Here is a 24,370-nt window from a genome sequence, read left to right as displayed (position 1 = left end):
CCAGCTCTATCACTTCATAGAAAGGAGAGAGCTCACATTTTATAGACAAGTTATTTCAAGACCCTCTCACATGCAAGACCTTTTCTAAAGTTTAAGATTTTCTCCTGGCAAAACATATACGTGTAAGTTTCACTTTATGGGCAATGTAATGAGGGCTTCTTTTTTTTTTTTTGCCTGTCTGTGCATAACGAAGTTTGATGGTTTACAAATTGCAGGTCATCCCATTCCATGACCTCAGCAAACAGTCTAGGTCATAGCTTTCTTAAACCCTGTCCAGAGAAAATAGAATAAGTTAATTTACCTCCTCCAGCGGATCTGAGAGAAGACAAATCACCACAGTTCAGCGAAATGGCCTCTGGAAACAAAGAGGAAAACGTGCTACCTAATTTCGAATTATTTATTTAAAAGGCATTAAAGTTAATGAGGCACAGAAGTTCAAAGAAAAATTTAAATACCCAGAAACACAAATTTAGCCACTTGGATACATTGTTTATTTTACCTATTTACATAAAACAACGGGGAGCCCTATTTTGCCCTTTGAGTCTTAGAGAAACAGGATTTTAGCTTGCCGTTTTGATGCATCGCTATTTTGTGGGTAGGGCACAGATGTCCTGGAACTGAAAATTACAATCCCCTAAAAGACCATTAGCCAAGTCTCTCCTGGATTCCAAGCTTTCCTCACCACGTTGTGGGTGGGGCGAGATAAAAAAAAAAAAATCTCACTGGGGAAAGGATAAGGAAGACTTTTCTCTCCAAGCCTGAGAACTTAAACGGAGAGCCCAGGGTCTCCATCCCGCACCAGTGGCCGAATGGTAGAGGATGGCGGGTAGGGAACAATCCCCTAAGTGGTGGGGAAGGGGCGTCTCCCAACCCGGCAGGTGCCGACCTCCCGCCGAGACGCCCAGAGCCCCCGAAGCTGGCCTGCTTCTGTGCGCAAAAGGCAACGCCAGCTTCTCGGAAGCCTCAGGCTCTGAGTAGTTATCATCAACGATGTTGTTTCTAATCCGCAACTCAGAACTGTACTTGGTTCCGGCATTTTTTAGAGGATTTTTAGTTCCGTAAACTCAGCCACGCGCCCCGCTGGCCCGGGTTTCGCCACATTCCAGACTCGCGGGCGTGCGGTGCGCGCGCGTCGGGCACTTGGCTCCGGGTAGGAAGGGCGCCGGGGTCGCAGCTGGCAACAGTCCGTCTAAGTCAGTTTGGGGCAGGTCCTTCAATTTGCATTTTCCTGAGAGCCAAGGGCAGTGTTCTTCGCCTCCCCTGTTTCTCTGAGGCTGATGCTCAAGAGGCGCGGGGGCGGGTGCAGGGAGCCGCGAATCTCGCCCTTAAGCGACGCCTAGAATATCTGTCTGAACCTCCATTTAACGTCCTCCTCCGTCAGACTCCGCAGCGGGCCCCTTGGGTTACTGAGGTCTTTTACCTTGAACCCTGTCAGCCTTGCGCCCTGGGCACCGCGGAGGGAATGGGTTGCGGATGAGCAGAAGGTAGTAAATAAATCCCTCTCTTTGGGTCTTTATCAGAAAACGTTTATTACCAGGGGGAGATCCTTCAGAAGACTCATTCGCTCTTTGCCTCCCCCCGCCCAGTTTTTTTGGGGTACAATATTTACACAATATGTGTACAATATATACAGCATTTCTCCTAAACAGCGCCCAAAGCGCGGAGAAATCTGGCGGGCGAGTGGGCGTCAGAGCACCGGGGGGTGCTGGGGCGTGTGCAGGTTAAGGGCGTTGGGGTGCGCGTGGCCGATCAGGTTGAGGTAATGCCGGTCCAGGCCCTGCACCGGCGTCAGGAAGGGGCTGTGCTGCTGCGCTGGGCTCGCAAGAGGCACTGGCGCGCTGGGCAGGTAGGGCAGCGCGGGGCTGCGGGCCGCGCCAGGCGGCCAGGGGAAAGGCCCGGCACCAGAGCCCTGCGGGAACACAGCGGCTTCGCCCGGGCTGTGGCCGGCGAATTCGGGCCCCCCAGGGTGCAGCTGATAGGAGAAATCCGGCTCCGGGAGCGAACCCAGCGGCGGAAAGGCTGGCTCCGCGCCCAGGCGGGCCTTGGACTGCAAGAAGGCGAGGATGCGCGCGTATTTGGTGTCCTTGGTCTCCATCCGCTCCACCGTGGTGAGGTAATGCACTAGGTTCTTCATGCATTCGTGGTAGCCATAGTGGAAGTAGTTTGCAAACTCCGCTAGAAGTTCTGCTGGAGGAACGAGAAAGCCCGTAGGACGGACACATCCCGAGCGCCCCTTCGCCACGCGAGCCCAAAGCGGGTGCAGGGCACCTCCCACCACATTTTCTGGCCAAAGTTCCCATTTGAGCCCCGCCCTCTCCTCTGCGCAATCTTAGAGACTGGCAAGGCACGCTCAAACGCCCCCTTTCCCTGAGAGCCTGACCCCACCCACCCCACCCAGGAGGAGGCGATGGAACCAGCCTCCCTGGAAACCAGCTCTCCCTCGCCGCCTTGCTGTCGCCGGGCCGGGAGAGGCGCCTTCGCAGGACCCCTGCCCTCCCGGAGAGTGGAGCTTAGTAGAGCTCTCGGGAACGCTCAGTCACTACCCTCCCAGCCCCAGGGTCTGTGGGTGGCGCAGGCGCCTGGCCCAGGAGTCCCATCCCCTAACCTGTGCCCACCTTTTTCCCTTCCCCGGGGAAAATCAGCGGAGTGCAGTGCTCTCAGGTACTGAACGGTCATCTCGAGGATCTCCGCCTTCTCCAGCTTCCCGGAACTCTGCAAAAGGAGGAAGGGCCCCTCGCAGCGGCCCAGCGCCTGCTGGGCGGGCACTGTGGCGCTGGAGAGGACCAGCGAGCGGACGCGGCTGCGGATCTGCGCCAGAGCCTCCTGAGGTTCGCCCTGCGCTCAGGCCCCCCCGGGAGGGGCCCGCAAGTGAGGTCCTCTGTGTCCGTAGGCTCGGGCGTCTCCGCAGAGTGGCCGCAGAGGCCTCCCAACGCCTGGCACCCGGCTCCAGGCCGCCAACGTTACCTGCTTCGCCAGGGCCATGGGCACTGTCTTGCCCAGCTCGTTCAAGCAGCGGTTGATCCTGTCCCTCCTCCGCTTTTCTATCACTTTATGAGAAACGGGGGTTCTCTGCGAACAGAGGGTTGTACGTTTAGGATGGCTTTGCCCGGGAAGTCGTCAAAGGCGCGGCTCTAGCAGCTGCAGGCAAACCGCCTCTCCAGCCGCGCACACTGCTCAGATTCGCCCTAGGAAGGGACTCCTGGCCCCCCACGCTCGGGCCGGTTGAGCTCTGCCCTCTGACGCCCGCGCTGGCGCGCTGCCCTTCCAGCCACCCTACCCAGGCCTTTGCGGAGGTGGCCACCAGCCTCCGGGCATGGACTTCTCCCTGGTTGAGCACCCTCCTCTCTCTATCCCACCCCCCTTCCCAAACCACTCGAGATTCCTCCACACTCAAAGTCCCGTGCGGGCGCTTCCCTGCCATCGGTCCACCCAAGTGGCGGGTCGGGGAGTCAGACGCCTCCACCGCCAAGGCGCAAGTGCCATTTGGGCTCAGCCGACTCACTTTGCGTTCCTTGAGCTTGTCTGACATCCTGGTCAGTACGCGCCCTCGGGAGAGGCGGTGGCGCGGGGCACCCGTCCACTTTTCCGCCTCGTGTGCCTTCTCGAGTGTCCCAGGTAGACTGCAGCCTCCCAACTGCGAGCGCTGCCTTATAAAGCGGTCATCTAGGGCTCCAAGTGCATTCACGAGTTGAATTATTCCATAGGATTAGGGGAGCTGCGTTTGGAGGATGTATGCATTCAAGATCAGTTTTAAAGAAGTTAAGAAAAAAAAAAATTAGCAGCCGAGGGGGGCGAGCTGGGGGCAGATCAGCTTTGTTAATCCACGTGGCCCTTCAAAGGACACGTGATCGGCCCAGGAATAACATTTGCATGGCAACAGCTCGGGCGGGAAAAGGAGGCGGTAAACTGGGGCCGGCGGGCGAGCGAGCGCCTGCAGCAGTCGCGGGCGCGGAGCGCAGGGGCGCAGCGGCCGCGGGCATCGGGGGGCGAGGACCCTCACAAAACAGTGTCGCCTCTTTTAGTCCCACCGCTGAGTCTCACACGATCGCCTGTTTACAAATCCCAGCAAGCCCGCCGTCCCAGCGCCGAGTGCGTTTTAAAGCCTGTCCAGAGTCATTAAAGTAATTAAGTAAGCCTTTAATAGGCTGTTCCGCCGGGTTCAAGGGAGAGCTCTTGGAGACGGAGGCGCCCCGTTTGTTCCCAGGCTTTTCTCACACGACTTGGTGACACGTCCTTCTCCCCCCTTTTTGTTTACACCGCTTTATTTGTCCGGACATCCCGGCAGGTGTGGGGCTGCGGCTGGCACACGAGGCTCCCGCCTCGCCTCGCCTCGCCCCTCCCGCCGCTGTTTGGCACGCGACGCTCCCCCCTACTCCCTGACCACGTCGCTGGCTTTCTTTTCTGCCCCCCTTCGGCTCCCTCTTCGCGGGGGGAAGAGGCTCAATTTGTAGCCTATTATCCTATACGAAAATGTCCATTGAAAAGTATGAATAGTTTCATTGGGCTAAATTTTAATAATGCCAGAGGGTGGGGGAGGAGAGACTGGCGGGCGTGTGTGTGTGTGTTTGTGTGTGAAGGGGCGGGTGGGAGGATTGGGGGGCAACACGGAGAAGAGTGGGCCGAGAAGAAAAGGGGGAATGCAGCTGGCCCAGGCAAGCATTATGCAACGTCACCTGCGAGAGGGGGCGCCTACAGACCCCTATTCATTTGCCTAATTTTGGTCAATTTAACAAACTTCAGGAGAAATTATTGTGGCTTTGTCAGGGAGGGTGAAGCCTTCTGATCGAATTAACAGCATGTTTTGATCCGGTAAATGTCATTAGAAAGGGAGAAACAATCGCGCTTAGAGGGCTCTGAGTAATGCGCCCAAGTGGAGACGCCAAAGCGCGCGGCTCACAAAGGGAGCAAGTAGCTGCCACAGGGAACTTTTGTACCCGCCCATCGCCCAAGTTTTGACACAAAAAGGCATTATTTCATACTTGAATACGTTTAATCCAACGATTGTCTATTTTCTGCAAACATATTTTCACAGCATTGTTAACTTTTTATGTCTCCCTTTCGCGGGCGTCTTTTCTTAACGTTTGGGGGCGGGAGAGCGCAGACACTTTGGGCATCAATATTTGTCACTGAAAAGGGCCCCGTGAAGTTTGGGAAGTTGATCTCTTTTTTATGGTTTTAGAAAGCGAAAATATCGGGGGAAGGAGGAGGGAGGGAAGGCACGAACAGAAACGAGGGTGGAAATTTGCCGGACGGGCCCAAGGGGAAGGAGGGGGGCGGCGGCGGCTGGGAACTCTCTTGGCCGCCTGCGCCTCTGAGGGCAGCCTGGCCCCGCGGCCAGAGGCCTCCTGCCCCAGGACGGGCCTCGCTCACACTTGCTGCCTCGGATCCTATACTCTGGGGGCTCTGAGCTTGTGGGGTGTGGGTGGGGGGTGAGCTTTCTTGCAGATTGAAACGATAAAAATGGTTTTTGTTTTATGGCCCTTTCTAGAGCCACCGAACTCTCACCTCTTTAATCTTTTCCATCTGGGAACATCTGAGACCGCTTCTCAGATTTTTCTTCTTTTCTGCCTGCCCCCGACCCTGCCTAAATTCTCTCTACTCTGCAGCGAAATGGCAGGGCCCAGCGCCCCCCTTGGGGTCGTTAGACCTTGGCAGGGGTGGGTAGGCGGCCCTCCTCTCGCTGGTGGGACCTGGGAGCCTCAGGGCGCAGAGCCAGGCCTGGGGTGCCAGGCCTCGGGGAAGCCATCGGCCCACCTGCTGCGGCCTGGGAGGTGTGAGGGCTCAGTCTGCACCTCGCACACCCTAGGGTGTCCCTCTCGGTCCTGCCTCCAGTCTCCTCACGACGTTTCTTCTCTGCTTCACGCCAGAATGGACAGGATCCGCACCCTCCCAGGTTGCTCTGCCAGCCGCGAGTGCCCTCTCAGGGGTTGTCGATTTCGGGATATTCACTCGCACACAAAGGGATTAAACACGAACCCTTATCATCCAAATTAACTAACGTGAATGGGTAAAAGGGAGCGCGCACACTTCGCACTCCCACTCCCATTTTTAAGCCAGCGGCCCGGGCGTTGATCCTCTTACTGCCGGTGTTAACCGCCAGCTGCAGGCACCTTCCACGGGCCACATTTCATTCCATGCACACTGTTTAATTTCCCGGGTTTGGTCTCGGCGCTGGGCTCAAGGCTTGTCCAGGGCTAAAAGTACTCGCGTGCAGGTGAGGGGGCAAGCGAAGGCCGGTGAGTGGAGACTTGGGCGCAGGTGCGCAGCCTCGCCCGGTCCTTCCGCGGCTGCAGCACTACCTGCGAAACCTGGAATGCCCTCCTCTTCGGGATAGGGAAGGAAGTGTTTCCTTTCTCCCTTCTGGGTCCGAAGGCCTGGGTCACACACGCTGCCCCAGAGTGGGGCGCCTCACAGCTGTCTTCTCTTTGCTCCTCCTCAGGGTGATGACCAGGAGTTCCCTGATCCTGACCTAGTTTCCACGCAAAGTAAGAGCAGAGTAGGGAAGAGCCAAGGTTCGCCGGAGCCAGCCAGCCTGTTCAGATCCCAGCCCCACCGCCCACCAACTGGGTGAGACTTGAGGCATCGTCCTGAATCTACTGTCCCTCAGTTTCCTCATCTGTAAAATGGAAATAATGTGTCTACTATGTTACCGGGTGGTCACTCCAGTGAGATAAGTAAATACAGAATAGGCACCTAAAAGAAGACTGGATCGTGCAGTTAGTGGTTTTATTTTGCCTGCAAATCTCTCCTGCGGTGGCTCTTCTGTGTTTTACAGGGTAGCGTGGAGTTTGCACTGTTAGATGGTTTTTCCACTCATTTCATTTTTTGCCCTCATCCCGGAGAAAGCTCTAGCCTCCCTGAAAAAGCCACAGTAATTCCTCCTGAAGTTTGCTTAATTGACCAAAATCAGGCAAATGAATGGGGGCCTTCGGGCACCCAGGTGACAGCACATAGTGCTACTGGCCAGCTGTGTACTCCCAGTGTGTGTGAGGCTGAAAGGGACACTAAGCACAGGATCCCCTCAGCATCATAGCCGTTCTCAAGGGACGCAAATATTAGAATCAAAATCAAAAGAAAGCTAGGCAGCAAGACTGCCTGGAAATTAGACAGTGCTTATTAAATATTACTCTGCGTTCAGCCTCCTGGCATCTAAAGACCTCTACTGGAAACACAGCAATCACAAGCCGACTGTGTTTATTATCGTTATTTTTAATACTATTTCTTTGGCCCCATAGGTTTGACATGCAGATTGCAAACACTGAAAGATGGCTTATTTTGTGTTTGCTTCCAGTTTTTAGAAACTGAGGATTTGTGGGCTTGGGGGCAGGAGATGGATGGAAAGAAAAGAATACAGTAACTTTAGACAAATTGCACTAAGACAAAGAATTCCAGGTAATTTCAAATCCCTCCCTCCACCCCTGCCTCCAATACACAAGTTGACTTTCTAGACACGTTAACAGGACTGGAGATTTCATCAAACGTGAGGAGCCCTGGCTGAGAGTGGGAGAACACCAGCATGGCTGGCCCTACTGACTTCTGAGGCGCTGGGAAGATGAGGCCTGGAGGGAGCCCAACTCCTGGGCTCTGTTATGAAGCGAGCGGGATCTCAGGCTGCTCCTTCTGGAAAGGCCCATGAGAGCATGGCTCCACCACCCCACTTCACTCTCGAGGGCCCTGAGGCATCACGAGGAGACTGGGATGCCCAATGGCAGCGGCTGCTGGAAGTCTCCCATTTAGCATTTGTTGATTTGCTGTGTGAACCCCTCCAGGGCTGAGGAGGAGGGCTGGCTTCCTCCTGTCACTGTGAAGGAGGATCTGGTCAGATTCCTGTGATTAGGGCTGGCAGCCCTTCTGTGGGACACCTGCTGCCGGTGGCGTGTGTGATCATTGTCAGGAGGCATCGGCCGTGTCTATCCCCCTTTACCCCTTTTTCTACCTCTCATGAGTCCAGGGGTAATGGCACAAGCTGAGCACCCACAGTGAGCCCAAGCTGGCAATTCCAAGTAGAAAGGGACTTGGTCCTGCCTATTACGAATGTGGGCTTGAAGAAAGAAGAAAGTATTCATACCGATGGTCCCAGTACAGCAGTCTCCACACAGCAGTCACTCCCAATGTCCGTCGCAGCAGCCGTGGGTGGCTTTGGCTATCCTGTTGGGCTGGCAGCTTCTCTGGAGTTTCCTTGCTCAGCACCGCTAATTCCTCTGCTCTCTCTGGTCATCGGTAGTATTCTCAACCCAACAGTGACGCCACCAGGAAGAATCTGCCAGGAGATGCTTGTTGGTGCAGTCAGGTGGCAGTGAGGGGGGTCCTGGGGAGCACTTCAATCTCTCTAACCACAAAGACACACATTGAGGGTGGCTGCTGCTGCTGAACCTCACACCTGAAAGGAACCCAGAGACATGAGCAACCTGTATCCAATGCGAGGTGATTTCCCAGGGCTTTCATTTTTAGCCCCTTTGTTCTTGTCTCTGAAGCAGCTTAGTTCTTTGCTTTCCAGCGCTCTTTTTAGGTTTAGTACCTGGCAGTGAAGGTAGCAGCAGTGAAGCCACAGTCGCTCATCAGCACCACAACCTATCAAATGATTCATGTGCTTTCACCTTCTCTACCCTTTGGAAGAAGTATTGGAAACATTACACACACACCACTAGAATCTCATGCCTCCAGAAGTTGGGTTTGTTCTAAGTAAAAACTAAGTGCTCTAATTCTTTGCTCCTGGAGACGTGGTCCTCAGAACAGCAGAATCTCACCACCGAGGAGCTCCTTAGAAATGCAGAATCATAGGCCTCTCCCCTGACCTCGCTGAATCAGAACCTGCATTTGCACGACACTCCCAGTTGGTGTGTGCACCGCAGAGTTTGAGAAGCACTGCTGTAGCTGAAGCTGGAAGGCACCAGGGCTACCTGATGGGCAAATCCCAGGTGGGAATGGCTGCCCCAGGACAGTGGGGAGCAGAGGTGAAGGGAACTCAGGTTGACCTAACTGGAATTAACTGCACAGACGAAAAATCTTCCTGTGAAGCGCTCCTTGTTCAAACAGTGGTATTTCTATAGGGTATTTCCAGCACTTCCACCTACTCCTATATGCAACAATCTCTTTCTTGCATGTCTCTCTAGACTTTGAAAGTAGTAGATGCTCAAAATGGTTGTTTTGTTGTTTTTTGTTTTAGAGACAGGGTCTTGCTCTGTCGCCCAGGCTGGAGTGCAGTGGTGAGATCATAGCTTACTGCAGTCTTGAACCCTTGGGCTGAAGCAATCCTCCTGCCTCAGCCTCCTGAGTAGCTAGGACTATAAATGCATGCCACTGTGCTGGCTAATTTTTATTTTTTTTTGTTTTTTGTATGGACAGGGTCTGATCTCAAACTCCTGGCCTCAAGCAATGCTCCCACCTCAGGTTCCCAAAGTGCTGGGATTACAGTCCCGAACCATCTTGCCTGGCCTCAATATAGTTTTGCTGAATGAACGAAAACTGGGATGGGGACTTCAAGAATTATGTTGGTATCAATTTTGGAGCAAATTCTGTAGGCAATCTTTCACTTGGTCATATTTTACAATTTATTTTTGGACTCTTTTTTGAGACGGAGTTTTATTATTGTTGCCCAGGCTGGAGTGCATTGGCATGATCTTGGCTCACTGCAACCTCTGCATCCTGGGTTCAGGCGATTCTCCTGCCTCAGCCTCTTGAGTAGCTGGGATTACAGGCACAAACCATCAAGCCTAGGTAACTTTTGTATTTTTAGTAGAGATGGGGTTTCACCATGTTGGCCACGCTGGTCTCAAACTCCTGACCTCAGGTGGTCCACCCGACTCGGCCTCCCAAAGTGCTGGGATTACAGGTGTGATCCACTACGCCTGGGCTGTTTTTGGACTTTAAAAGGCACTCAGGGCCAAACAGTGGCCTGCACCTGTAATCCTAGCTCTTTGGGAGGCTGAGGCAGGAGGAGGGCTTGAGCCCAGGAGCTTGAGACCAGCCTGGGCAACATAGTGAGACCCTGTTTGTATAAAAAATTTAAAAATTAGCCAGGCATGGTGGTGGTGCATGCCTGTAGTCCTAGCTACTCAGGAGGCTGAGGTGAGGGGATCAGTTGAGCCCAGGAATTGGAGGCTGCAATGAGCCATGATTGCACCACTGCACAAAGTGAGACTCTGTCTCTAAAAACATAAAAGCAGTAAGTGGATGGAGCATATATATAAGGATTGAGAAAGAATACTTCGAGGGAGGCGGCAGAATAGCTGGAGGTGTTGCTCTCCATATTTTGATGTTAACATCACTTAGAAAGCGTGTTGCAGGTGCCATTAATTGTGTTCATTATGGGCTCTGATTATTCTCAGCCATTGCCTTTTTTCTTTGGGCTGACAGTTACAATTTCTTGCACTGTGTTAACTGGGGCAACCATCCAGAAGTCATCGCCCTGCAGAGCTTTGGCTGACTGTGTTAAGGGGCATTCTTTTATGGCTCTCAGGGAGGTGAAGTCAGCACTTCACAGAAAGATTTCATCTGCTTTCTGGGGCTCATTTTCACAGAAAACTGAGGTACATGTTGCTGAAAATAAATTATTGTAAACTGCATCAAATGTGGGGAATCTGGGGACAAGGTTCAAGTTTAGGAGAAATGTAGATTGCAGTTACACGAATAAGGGGTTCTCTTTTATGGGCAGGAGTCAAGCTGCAGGCATTGGACACGCCACCAGCCAGTGCCAGCAGGGGGCTGCTCCACGGCTTGCTCTGGGAATGCCGCCCCTCCTCTGTGGCACTCTGAGATTGCTGCTGTTGTCATTCATTCCCCTCCAGAATTCAGTGTTTACTGTGCACCAGGCACTGGGCTGGGTGGCCTTGGAGCCACTGGGAGCGAACGTGGAGCTTTCTGCACTTACAGATCCCCACGTGTGGGCAGAAGAGCCATTCTAAGGAGATAGCCTTTGAGGGGGATCCCTACACCTAAGCAGGCCAATGTGCCTCGGTTGTTTGTCCACCAGCCTCAAACTGCACCCCCTGCTTACAGTTTCAGTTCACTTCATTTTTTTACATGAATCTAACCAATTCGAGATTTGAGGAGTTACAAACCCCCTCCTTTAAAAACTGAGTTGGCTCTGGGAGCAGGAAGGAGCACCCAGTAGGATGAACTGACATAATGAGATTGGTTCCTCCCTGACACCAAACTGATGAACGCCGATGGGAAACAAGTTTTGATTGGGATGAAGGTAGGTTTGGAAGATCTGGCTTCCTACAGCTGCTCTAACAGATGAGCACAGACTTGGTGGCTTCAAACAACAGAAACGTATCCCTCGCAGTCTGGAAGTTTGAAGTGTCTGGAACCTGCGGCCTGGGCTGGAGTCAGGGTGTCAGCAGGGCCACCTCCCTTTGGGGGCTGAGAGGAGAATTCATTTCTTGCATCTTCAGCATCCTGGCTGTTGGCATGCATTGGCTTGTGGCCACGTCACCCCATTCCCTGCCTCTGGCACGGCCTTCTCGTCTTCTGTGCCTCAAACCTCTTTCTACCTCCCTCTTAGAAGAATGCTTCGGTCTGCATTTAGAACCCACCAGGATAATCTCTCCATTTCAGGATCCCGAACTTCATATTCACAAAGTCCTTTTTTGCCATGTAGGGTGACATTCTCCAGTTTCAGGAATTAGGACCTGGATGCCTTTGGGGGGTGTCCTTATTTAGCCTCCTGTGCTGGGGGAAGTGCCATAGTAGAAGCTCATTTGTGCCCTGAGACCCTGAGGCCACCAGAAAGGGCAGAGCATGGATAAGAGGAAGAGGAGGAGTGAGGTGAAAGGAAAACATGTTTTGTTTCAAAACTTGAGCAGAGCTATCCATCTCCTCTTCCTCTTCTCCTTTCTCCCTTCACCATCTCGTTCTTTGTCCCTTCTCATCTCTCTTACATCACAGGACCCCTTGCTCCCCAGTCTCAGAATTGCTGCTGCTGTAAGATACTTATGCTGCATTATGAGTTAGATTGTCTTTAGTGCACTAACCTACGGCGCTCATTGCCGTTTACATACACGCACACACGCATGCGCAATGACTCTGTCTCACAGCTAGCCCGCTCATCCAGATCCAGTCTTTCCCCACCCTCCTCCCATGTCTCCTCTTTTTCTAATCGCCGCTGGGCTTTTGAACATGTCGTGCTTATGCTGGCCAGGACCTGGGATGGAGAGATCTGGATATACATCCCGACTCTGCTCACTGAATGGTCTCGGGCAAGTTGCTGAGCCTGTTTCTGCAACCGTAAAGCAGCGATGCTGGCACCCACCTCCTAGGCTTGCTGAGATGACTTAATGCAGCGGTGTCTGTGAAGTACCTGGCATCACATCTGGACCAGGAGGGGCACAGGGGCTGAGATGCTCATGCGTTGATCTGGGTGAGCACCTGCTAAATCCTGGAACGGTGCTGGATCCCACATTACCTTGGGGGCAGAATGCAGTCACTGCTTTTCAGGAGTTTATGGAGTGAGGCAGACACAGGAAGGGAACTTAGTATAAGCCCGCAAGAGGTGGGTGATGATGGAAAGATCCAGGGAAGGCTTCCTGGCGTAGGTGTTTCATGAACTGAGTCCTGAAGAAGTAAAGTATTAGTTTCCTAGAGCTGCTGTAACAAATCACCACAAACCTGGAGACTGAAAACAATGCAGATGTATCTCCCCACACGGTTTCGGAGGCCACAAGTCAAAAATGGAGGCAGGCCGGGCGTGGTGGCTCACGCCTGGAATCCCAGCACTTTGGGAGGCCGAGGCAGGCAGATCACGAGGTCAGGAGATCGAGACCATCTTGGCGAACACGGTGAAACCCCGTCTCTCCTAAAAATACAAAAAATTAGCCGGGTGCAGTGGCGGATGCCTGTAATCCCAGCTACTCAGGAGGCTGAGGCAGGAGAATGGTGTGAACCCGGGAGGCAGAGCTTGCAGTGAGCTAAGATAGCGCCACTGCCGTCCGGCCTGGGCGAAAGAGAGAGACTCTGTCTCAAAACAAACAAACAAACAAAAAAAAACTGAGGCAGTGGCACAGCTGCGCTTCCTCTGAGGGCTTTAGGGGAGGTTTTGCTCCTTGTCTTCTCCAGCTTCTGGTGGCTCCTGGGGCTCTGCAGTTTGCAGCAGCATCACTCCCATTCCACCTCCATCCTCACTCACCTTCTCCCTTTTGCATGCACGCGTTCTCTTCTCCTGTCAGGCCCTTGCTGTTGGATTTATACTGCCTGGATAAGCCAGGATGATCTCTTCTTGAGATCCATAATTTAATTACATCTGTAAAGACCCTTTTCCCAAATCAACTCACATTCTCAGGTTCCAGGTGGACACATCTTTGCAGCGGGGGGAGGCCGGAAACCATCTGAGCCCCTACAGTGAGTAATAGGGTACCACACAGAGACAGGCAGAAAGGGTGCTTTCAGGACAGGGTTTGGCATGAGGAAGGGCACAGGGGCATGAATCAGCTCTTTGATCTTGGGAAACCACATGCAGTCTTACTAGAACCGTGAGGGAGAGTGTGGTAGAAAGTGAATGAGGAGTCAGGTCAGCGGGCAGGGGTTGGAGGGGGGTGGACTTGGCACTGAGGATTTTAACTTCTTTGTGCCACAGTGTTTCAGGTAAAGACCATGAGGTTCTGAATCAGGGTTAGGGATGGGCTGAGCATGTTGGAGAGATAAAATCGGAAGAACCGGGGGAAGGATTAAACATGGTGGGAGAAGAATAGGAAAGATGATTGCTGGATTTCCGGTCTGGGAATGGACTAGGTGGTGACTCCGTTGATTGATATTGGCAATAAGGAGGAAGAGAAAGCCATTTTCGGGGGTGGGTATGTATATGTGGACAGGGAGTGTAGGAGAAGATGATTCATTTAATTTTGGATATATTGATTCTAAAGTTCAAATGGACACCCCATTAATGGATGCCTAGAAGACAGCTGAGATGTAAAACTGAAGGTCAGGGATAACAGTGTCAGCTGCAGGACTGGCAGAGCATGACAGCGGATGAAATCACTTAAAAAGAGCTCAAAGGAGCCAGGTGTGGTGGCTCACGCCTGTAATCCCAGCACTTTGGGAGGCCAAGGCAGGAGGATCGCTTGAGCCTAAGCATTCGGGACAAGCGTGGGCAACATAGCAAGATCCCATCTTTACAAAAAAGTTTAGAATTAACTGGCCACGGTGGTGTGCACCTGTGGTCCCAGCCGCTTGAAGGCTGAATTGGAAGGATCACTTGAGGCTGGAAGGTCAAGGCTGCAGTGAGCTGTGACTGCACCATGGCACTCCAGCCTGGGCAACAGAGTGGAACCCTGTCTCAATAACAACTACAACAATGAAAACAAAAACAAAAAGCAAGAGCTCAAAGGAGAAGGTCAGGGTGCCCAGGATAGAATCCTGGGGAACCCTGATAGACAAGGAGAGTAGGTGAAGGACATCCACCAGGAAGATGGATGGGAAGGAAAGGGAAGGAAAGAGAAGGAGAGCTCAGAAGGCTGCTAGGATACCTAGGAGCAAAGGTGCAGGTGGCTTCAAGAGGGAGGAGATGGTCAGTAGCGTCTGAAAGGAGAGGTACAGAAAAGGTTTATAGGATTCTAAAGACCGATTGGATTGAACATGGAGGTCGTCATTAAAGCCTGTGTTTTTGGCTGGGCGCAGTAGCTCACACCTTAATCCCAGAACTTTGGGAGGCCGAGGCAGGCAGATCACTTGAGGTCAAGAGTTTGAGACCAGCCTGGCCAACATGGTGAAATCCCATCTCTATTAAAAATACAAAATTAGCTGTGGTGGCATGCGCCTGCAGTCCCAACTACTTGGGAGGCTGAGGCAGGAGAATTGCTTGAACCCGGCAGGCAGAGGTTGCAGTGAGCCGAGAACTGGGCCGCTGCACTCCAGCCTGGGCAACAGAGCAAGACTCTGTCTGGTCATCTGCCAGCTGGAGCTGAATGTGGAATATGTTGTAATAGATCCGAGACAGCCGAGGGTACTGGCGCCCTGCAGGGGGCGGTGGTGGTGCCATCCTGCTCTTCTTTCTCATAGGCTAATCATGACAATGGTCAGGTGCAGATCGCAGCTCTTACTCCTCTGGGCACTAAGCTGCTCCTCACAATGGTGGGATGGGCGATTCGTTTTTTTTACATAAGAAAATGAGGCTTGGGGAAGTCAAGGACACTTGACTCAAGGGCACATAACTGTTAGATGGTAGAGCAGGGTACCAGGTGAGGATGATCTGACTCCAGAACCAGTGTCCCTTCCAGCAGTGTGCTGGGCCTTGCTGTTGCTTCAATCCCACTGAGATTAGAAGTCATACGAAGGACTTCTCAGCCGAGAGACTTGCACTCACCTTCCAAAGACCAAGTGTAGCTGCTGGGTAGTAAAGCAGGGGAGCACAGTCTCAGTATGCCTGGGGACCTTGGAGATTTGTTGTCCTTCTTATCATGCCCAAAGGTACAAATCACCAACAAGTCATCAAATATTCAAATTCAGTGTGCTCTCCCCGTTTCTGCTATTCTTTTACACACCAGAAGCCTTTTGACAACACACATTTCTCGAGCCCATCACAGACCTGAGACTATTAAAAAGAATCTCTGTGGATGTGACCCTGAGATATGTTTCTTAAAAAAAGGAAAGAAAGAAAGAAAGAAAGAAAAACCCCTCAGGTGATTCTGATGCACACTGGGATGCACTGGTCCACGGTCCTGCATTTATTTGATACCATTGCTATACAGCAGCTTGTCAATAATGTGACGATGTGTGTGGTTATGTATTGACATTAGACATTGGCAGTTAGGATAATGAGCAAAGGTTTTAAAAAATCTTTTATATCATTTTTCTGGTAATTTATTAATAAGACGATCTTTGGTCTCTTTTCTCTGTATTAGGATAGCTTGACTTCCTCACCCCTTAACTTACTGGCTCAAGTGTAAAGTCTGTTCATGAATGGATAAAGAAAATGTGGTTCTTGGGCTGAGCGCGGTGGCTCACACCTGTAATCCCAGCACTCTGGGAGGCCGAGGTGGGCGGATCACCTGAGGTCAGGAGTTTGAGACCAGACTGGGCAACATGGCGAAACCCCTTCTCTACTAAAAACACAAAAATTAGCTGGGCTTGGTGGTGCCCACCTGTAATCCCAGCTACTTGGGAGGCTGAGGCACAAGAATCTCTTGAACCTGGGATGTGGAGGTTGCAGTGAGCTGAGATCACACCACTGTACTCCAGCATGGGCAGCAGAGGGAGACTCTGTCAAAAAAAAAAAAAAAAAAAAAGAAAGAAAGAAAATGTGGTTCTTATACACAATAGAGCAATATTCAGCCATAAAAAAAGAATGAGATCCTGTCATTTGCAACTACATGGATGGAACTGGATGTCATTATGTTAAGTGAAATAAACCAGGCACAGAAAGACAAACTTTGCATGTTCTGTGGGATCTAAAAATCAAAACAGTTGGATGGGTGCGGTGGCTCATGCCTGTAATCCCAGCACTTTGGGAGGCCGAGGCAGGCAGATCACTTGAACTTAGGAGGTTGAGACCAGCCTGGCCTACATGGCGAAACCCCAGCTCTACTAAAAATATAAAAATTAGGCCGGGCATGGTGGCATGCGCCTGTAGTCCCAGCTACTCAGGAGGCAGAGGCAGGAGAACTGCTTGAACCTGGGAGGCGGAGGTTGCAGTGAGCCAAGATCGGGCCACTGCACTCCAGCCTGGGCGACAGAGGGACACTCTGTCTCAAAAAAAAAAAAAAAAAAAAGATCTCATGGACACAGAGAGTAGATAAATGGTTACCAGAGGCTGGGGAGGGTAGTGGGACGGGGGATTGGGCCGTGGGGAGGGTTAATAGGTACAAAAGTATAGTTAGACAGAATGAAAAACGTGTAGTATTTGACAGCATGACAGGGTGACTACAGTCAATGATAATTTATTGTACACTTAAAAATAACTGAAAGAGTATAATTAGATTGTTTGTTACACAGAAAAAGAATAAATGCTTGAGGGGTTGGATACCCCATTTACCCTGACGTGATTATTATGAGTTATATGCTTATATCAAAATATCTCATACCCCATAAATATATACATCTGCTATGGACTCCCAAAAAATGTTTAAAAAGAGTAAAGTCTGTGCAGCCAATGGAAAGCTTGCCTCAACTGCAGGGCTCATTTTGAGAAAAGACAAAAGCTATTCGTGTTCTACGACCGTGGAGCTGGGAGCCGCGACCCGGTGCTGAGGCTCCCTCGCGATGGGGCACATTTGGATCCATCGAGGGTTGGCTGGTGCCATCTAGTGGTTGAAGCTGTTCAGCCGCTTCTAAGGAGAGGCTGGCTTGGGAGGAAACTGGATTTGGCGGTTCTTGGCGGGACGCCTCGCCTGTCTGGCTGCAGCGTTTTAATGTATAAATAGGAGGGTTGGATGGCCGTGTCCGTAAACGGAGTCAGTACGTCCACCGGGCTGCCCAGACCGGCCCTGGGTGGCGTCTAGGCTGGAGGGGGGTGTGCCCTGCTGGGCCACACAGGGCTGCCCCCTCCACTGGCGTGAGTGCTCGGAGCCTGGGGCCTTGGCTTGGTCATGGCACCCTGGCACAGTGCCTGGCATGGAGGGAGGGCTAATAAATGTTTGTTGAAAGGCAGATTGGGCTTGACTGGGTCTGCTTGGGAGGTGGCGGGGCAGGAGTGAGTCTTGTGAAGTGGAGCTCGGCGCTGCAGCCCCTCACACACTTGAGAGCGGGTCGTACGCTGTTGCCGAGGAGTAAACACGCTGGATTCTGACGCCTGACCTGACGCTTGGTGTCCCCAAGCCTGCAGGAGCAGAGCCGGGCTCCGTGGAGCAGGATGTCTCGGAAGTGCAGGCTGCAGGAGGTCTGCTGTCCTCTAAGGGCCTTTGTTCCCGGTCAGCCTTCCCCTGCTGAGAGCTGGCACAGTTAGTGGAAAGGGCACAGGCTGCCTCAAGCCCTGGGGGCTGGTGCTGACTTTCCACTGGTGCAGTCTGACCTTGAAAAGTCCCTTCCCCTGTGATTTGCGTTCCTGCCAACAGAGAGGCTTTTCTGGGATGAGTGTGGTCACGGCGGGGCCTTTCTGCTTCACTCCACCCCTCCCGTGTCCTGCAGCTGACAGGACCCCCAGCACACCTGGAAGAAGCCACAGGGAGAGAGACACACACAGGAAGGAAAGAAAGGAGGAAAATGGGAGGAAAAGGAAGAGAATGGAGAAGATAAACACATCATAAGCAGGTCTCATGACTTCACACACCATCACAGAGGGCTGTTTTTTCCTGGGGTGATGGTTAATTTTTTCTGTTAACTTGGCTGCACCATGGTACCCAGATGTTTGGTAAAACACCAGCCTAGGTGTTGCTGCAAAGGTATTTTAAGATGAGATTAACATTTACATCAGTAGACTTTGAGTAAAGCAGGTTATCCTCTGAATGTGGGTGGGCCTTGTCCAATCAGTTGAGGGCTTGAAGAGAAAGAGACTGAGGTTCCCTGAGGAGGAGTAATTCTGCCTCCACACTCACTTCCTTAGGACTCAAGCTGCAACAGCAGCCGTGCCCTAGGTCTCCGGCCTGCCCACCTACCCTGCAGATTTGGGGCTTGCCAAGCCTCCACAATCATGTAAGTCCATCCTTGAAGATAAACCTCTGTCTGGCATTGCATTCGCTCCTGGATAGAGGGGTAAGCAGACCCACCTGTGAGAAGCACGCCGTCCAGTGGGAGAGACTCAGCCACCTCGGGGTCTTGCCCTGGGTGAGAGGTTTGGTGATAGAGCCGGTGGAGACACGGGGGAGGGATGACTGGGGAGCAGGTGTGGTCAGAAGTGACCTCGAGAGGGACGGTGCCGAAGGGAGCCTTGGCTGAGACGTGGCACCTGCTTGCTTTTGCTGTCGGTACGTCAAGTGGAGGGAGTTGTGCAAAGAAGGGCCTGGCAGCGTGGAATAGCTGACGGGTAAGGCTTGTGAGGCCTGAGGAGTCTCCCCAACCCGTCTCCACTTGTGTCTGCACTGACTGCTCAGTTTTCTGTCACTTCCTCGGAGAAGCCTTTCTGGCCTCTCTATTTGATAGAAGCCCCCTAAGATATGGTCCCATAGCATCAGGTACCTCTGTTGTCACACATAATCACAGTTAACATTATTTGAGGGATTATGTGGTAAGTAATCTGTATCTGATGCCAGAATGGATTGGAAAAGCTTGCTACTGGTGACAGGTGAAAGAATTAGGAGGCTCTTGCCAAAACCCGTGAGAGAAATGATGGAGGTGGAAATAGTGGGGGCTGCTTTGATGCTGAAAAGGGAATGGACTAGACAGGTGTCGAGGATATGGGTCTGTCCCCATCGGAGGCGCAGACCGTTTCTTTCCTGCCTATTATTCCCCCCCCAGAACCTAGTGTGGTGGCTGGCAGAGAGCGAGGACTGAACAATGTTGGTTGAAAGGATGAAGGAACGACTGATAGATGCCCTTCCTGGTACACACGGTGCTTCCTAAATCATGTTTTAGGGGCTACACGAGTGAACGGCTCCGTTGCATCCCAGCATCGTGTCTCAATGACAGCCATGGCTGTTGGAGCGTTGCTGTCAGGGCTGAGGTGTCACGACACTTCCGTGTCCTGCGCCACATTCTACAGGCTGCTCTGTGAAGGTCGGAGCCACCTGGGCGGCATGCACACAGAGGTGTCCTGTGGATGACAGGTTTGGGAGATTCCTTATTTCCCTTTCTGTTAAACAGAAAGCCTGGTTCCATTTTGGGACTGCAGGCCGAGAGTTTGCCCTTCCTCGGACTTCCTCTGGGAGTGAATCCCGACACATATCTGGTTTGCAGTATGTGCCAGGAATGGGCTTAGGCACTTTGCACACGTTATCTTATGTAATATTCATAACTCTTTGAAGAGGTACAGTCTAAATTTTCTAGTGCAGGAAACTAAGACAATAAGGCTAATGACTTCTCCAGGGTCCCTTGGCTGGTAAATCGTAGAGTGGGGAGGGGCAACCCGCAGGCTTGAAACCCCTCTCTTTATGCCAGTGGGTCTCAACCCAGGCTGCCCACTCCAGTCCCCTGGGGAGCTTTCCTCTAGGCCCAGGCCCGTGACATTACACCCTCTGGGGTGGGGCCCAGAATGAGAGGCTGTCAGCGCTTCAGGTGTTTCCAGTGGGCAGCCAGGGTTGAAAAGCACTACCCCACAGCCTCAGCCTCCACCTGTGTCTCCTAAAATCCAGATTCCTGCCAGGCCATTCCACCTGGATGTCCCAAATTTAGGACATGGTAAACAGCACTCCCTCTCCAACAGCCTCGATTTAGAATTCCTTCACCAAAACACTCCAGACAGAAATGCTGGAGTCGTTCTTGACTTCCGCTTTGCTCTGACCACAACCCACAGGCATTAAGTTCTGACGATTCCTTCCTGACACCCCTTCAGTCCAACCGCCGCAGCCCCCACACTGCCACCCCGCAATTTCTCATGGGTTTCTGCAAAAGTCGCCTTATTTTTTCCCATCACCAGAAAGCTTTTATATACTGGTATTAGGGTGATCTGTCTAAAATGCTTAACAGCCTTCAGTTGCTTCCACTGACTTTAGGAAAAGTATTCCGACTTCTCTCATGTCGTGCCTTGCCCTGAGATACCAGTCCTCTCCTGCTGTGTCATTTCAGGTGGCTTGCAGTGTTAAAGTACTTGTACTTTTCCCTCCAAGTGCTCAATGCCCTGTGCCTATCTGCCTCCACACAGGCAGTTTCTCATGCTTACAATGCCCTTCTTTCCTGGGTAAATCCAATTCATCCTTCAACACCCTATTCAGAGGCGCCCTCTTCCGGGAGTCCCCTTAGATCACCTCTGCCCAACAGGCTGGCTTAGGTATTTTTTTTTTTGAGATGGAGTGTTACTCTTGTTGCCCAGACTTGGAGTGCCATGGCGCAATCTCGGCTCACCGCAACCTCTGCCTCCCGAGTTCAAGTGATTCTCCCACCTCAGCCTCCTGAGTAGCTGGGATTGCAGGCATGCACCACACCACGCCCGGCTAACTTTGTATTTTTGGTAGAGATGGAGTTTCTCCATGTTGGTCAGGCTGGTCTCGAACTCCCGACCTCAGGTGATCCGCTGGCCTCAGCCTCCCAAAGTGCTGGGATAACAGGCATGAGCCACCGTGCCCAGCCTCTTTCTACCCTTTCTGTGTACCACAATTGCAGCGCTTTAAATGAGGTTGCATTTTCCTATTTGGTTGTCTGTCTTCTCCACGAGATTGAGAGCCTCTTCATACTGGGCTTTGCTTTACTCATATTTGCATTCCCTGACCCGACACTGCCCAGCATCACGTGACCACACAGCATGCATTTGCAAAATCAAGAAGAGCTAAAAGATTACATAAAGCATGGACTCTGACCCCAGACTGCAAAAACATAATGCCAGAGGACCGGGTCCAGTGGCTCACGCCTGTCATCCCAGCACTTTGGGAGGCCGAGGCGGGTGGATCACCTGAGGTCAGGAGTTTGAGACCAGCCTGGCCAACATGGTGTATCGGGGAACCTGCCCTGATAATCACATAGGTTCTTTTCTATTTTCCTAAGCATCGGCTGGCTTGAGAAATAAAAAGACAGTCCAAAAGAGAGAAATTTTAAAGCTGGGCATCCGGGAGAGACATCACACATTGGTAGGATCCGTGATGCCCCACAAAAACCAGCAAGTTTTTATTAGGGATTTTCAAAAGGGGAGGGAGTGTGCAAATAGGTGTGGGTGACAGACATCAAGTACTTAACAGGGTAATAGAATATCACAAGGCAAGTGGAGGCAGGGAGAGATCACAGGACCACAGGACCGAGGCAAAATTAAAATTGCTAATGAAGTTTCGGGCACCATTGTCATTGATAACATCTTATCAGGAGACAGTGTTTTGAGATCAACCGGTCTGACCAAAGTTTATTAGGCGGGAATTTCCTCTTCCTAATAAGCCTGGGAGCGCTGTGGGAGACTGGAGTTTATTTCACCCCTGCAGTCTCGACCATAAGAGACAGGTATGCCCCGGGGGGGCCAGTTCAGAGACCTACCCCTAGGTGCGCATTCTCTTTCTCAGGGATATTCCATGCTGAGAAAAGGAACTCAGCGATATTTCTCCCATTTGCTTTTGAAAGAAGAGAAATATGGCTCTGTTCTGCCCGGCTCACTGGCGGTCAGAGTTTATGGTTATCTCTCTTATTCCCTGAACAATTGCTGTTATCCTGTTCTTTTTTCAGGGTGCCCACATTTCATATTGCTCAAACACACATGCTGTATAATTTTTGTAGTTAACGCAATTATTACAGGGTCCTGGAACGATATACATCCTCCTCAACTGACAGGATTAAGACATTAAAGTAAAGACAGGCATAGGAAATCACAAGGCTATTGACTAGGGAAGTGATAAGTGTCCATGAAGTCTTTACAATTTATGTTTAGAGATTGCAGTAAAGACAGGTGTAAGAAATTACAAAAGTATTATTTTGGGGAACTAATAAATGTCCATAGAATCTTCACAATCCACGTTCTTCTGCCATGGCTTCAGCTGGTCCCTCCGTTTGGGGTTCCTGACTTCCCTCAACAATGGTGAAACCCTGACTCTACTAAAAATACAATAGTTAGCCAGGTGCGGTGGTGCATGACTATAATCCCAGCTACTCAGTAGGCTGAGGCACGAGAACTGTTTGAACCCTGAAGGCGGAGATTGCAGTGAGCCGAGATCGTGCCACTGCACTCCAGGCTGGGTGACAGAGTGAGACTCTGTCTAAAAACAAAACATAATGCCAGAGAGTTTGGTAGGATGGCTTGGAGAAAGGAGAAGAAACGTGGGAGCCATCGGAAAAGATTCCAGTATCCTGGGTAAGAAATTGTAAGCTTAGAATAAGAGTTTAGGCTATAGGGCCAGGTGCTCTGGCTCACACCTGTAACCCCAGCACTTGGGGAGAACAAGGCGGAGTATTGCTTGAGGCCAGCAGCTCCAGACCAGGCAGGCAACATAGCAAGACTCTGTTTCTAAAACATAAAAATTAAAATATTAAAAAAAAGAGAGCTCAGGACATAGAAACGGGGAGGAAGCCATGATCCTAAAAGAAGCAAGAAAGGCAAAACTTGTGATCATAGATTATTTTCTGGTAAAGGTAGGGACATTTTTAGACAACCTCCTGCATGCATCCAAATACATTTCTTAAAAAAACCCAACTACCTACAAAATTATATCAGGGGAATATCTGCTTATAGATTCTTGAACTATTTTTAGTTAGGAGCTAAGTATCTATATCTGAAACTACAGTAACACTAATGTAAAGGTAATTATCATATTTGTGACAAATATGGTCTTCTATGTCTTAGAGAAATCCCCGTATTATGAATTCTCCTCTTGAAGGTAGAAGCTGCAATTCAATGTCTAGCCTTCCTAGAAGCTAGAGCAAAGGAATTGACCTAGGCTCTGTCAGTCAGACTTTTATTTGGAAGAAGACAGTATAAGAAAGGAGGGTTGTGTGGAATCTCTTCCTGGAAGGAGTGGTGTGTTGTGGTGGAGAGAAATCCAGCTTTCAGAATAGCAGTGGCAGAGGTTCTCATCTAGTCCTCCATTGCTCAGTGTCAGGGGTGTGAACTGCAGGGTCAGTGCCCAGGTGTGATGGGCCATGCCTGAGAGAAGTCCTGTGAGGTGAATGGATATTGTCCTGGCTTCGTAGCCCCCTGGACAAATTCTTTGGCTCTCCTTGAAATACTGTGAGCTATCAAATACCCTTTAGTAAACTTATTTTCTAAATAAATTTCCAACAGAATCACTAAAGTGGATTCTGTTGCTTGCAACCAAAAACCCTGACTGATACGACTGCTTATATATAAAAGTGTTCAGAAGAATGATGTGATCAAAATTGGAAACAAAAGACAGGCTACAGTATAACAAATAAATACAAATAAGAAGAAAGTAGAGATCTCAATGTTAATATCAGACAAGATGGAATTCAGGCCAAAAAAACATTCAATAAGTGCACTTTATAATGCAAATAGGTGTAATTATTAAGAATATATAATTGTAATGGGTATTTACGCACCAATAACATAGCAACTTGGTTAACAAAGTAGAAATTACAAGAGATAAAGGGAGAAGGTAGAAACTGCATTAGTAGACTACTTCTTCTAGTTTGTAACATTAAGTAAGGTAAATCTAACTGATATATATTAAATAAACTGTACCCTGGAAATAGAAAATTACCTTCTTTTTAAATGTCCATGTTACATTTGTGAGTGACAGATATTCCAAGAGTATAAATAGTACAGAAGATATTTTCTGATGATCATGTAATAACATCAGACGTTAACAATAAAGCCAGAAAAAAAACCTCCCTTCCACTAGGAAATTCAAAAATCTTTATTTTCATATTGAAATGTTTATAATAAGATGATATCTGGGATTTGCAGTAAGATGAACCAAAA

General features: G+C 50.7%; 1 protein-coding gene across 2 annotated transcripts; it reads right to left on the bottom strand.

Annotated features, from left to right (window-relative positions):
- Window positions 1-1,655: 1,655 nt before the first annotated feature.
- HELT (helt bHLH transcription factor) lies at window positions 1,656-3,611 on the bottom strand. Of its 2 annotated transcripts, none has more exons than XM_003271485.3 (4): window positions 3,503-3,611; window positions 2,965-3,069; window positions 2,616-2,712; window positions 1,656-2,187 (listed from the first exon to the last, which is right to left on the bottom strand). In XM_003271485.3, the coding sequence occupies exons 1-4, from the start codon at window positions 3,527-3,529 to the stop codon at window positions 1,688-1,690; spliced, it is 729 nt and encodes a 242-aa protein (XP_003271533.1). In that variant the 5' UTR covers window positions 3,530-3,611; the 3' UTR covers window positions 1,656-1,687. The 2 variants fall into 2 exon arrangements, with proteins under 2 accessions (XP_003271533.1, XP_012363471.1); XM_012508017.2 differs by having other exon boundaries at window positions 1,656-2,184.
- Window positions 3,612-24,370: the final 20,759 nt, after the last annotated feature.

Source organism: Nomascus leucogenys, chromosome 7b (assembly GCF_006542625.1).
Source record: "Nomascus leucogenys isolate Asia chromosome 7b, Asia_NLE_v1, whole genome shotgun sequence".
NCBI classification, from domain to species: domain Eukaryota; kingdom Metazoa; phylum Chordata; class Mammalia; order Primates; family Hylobatidae; genus Nomascus; species Nomascus leucogenys.
This window is presented reverse-complemented; position numbering and strand designations above follow the sequence as displayed.

Excerpts from the sequence above, each read along its gene's own strand:
- HELT (XM_003271485.3), bottom strand. The coding sequence starts at position 3,529 with ATGTCAGACAAGCTCAAGGAACGCAAA. Across the intron at positions 3,070-3,502 it reads ACAAGCTCAAGGAACGCAAA|AGAACCCCCGTTTCTCATAA; the intron begins GTGAGTCGGCTG and ends CTCTGTTCGCAG. Across the intron at positions 2,188-2,615 it reads TCCCCGGGGAAGGGAAAAAG|CAGAACTTCTAGCGGAGTTT; the intron begins GTGGGCACAGGT and ends TCGTTCCTCCAG.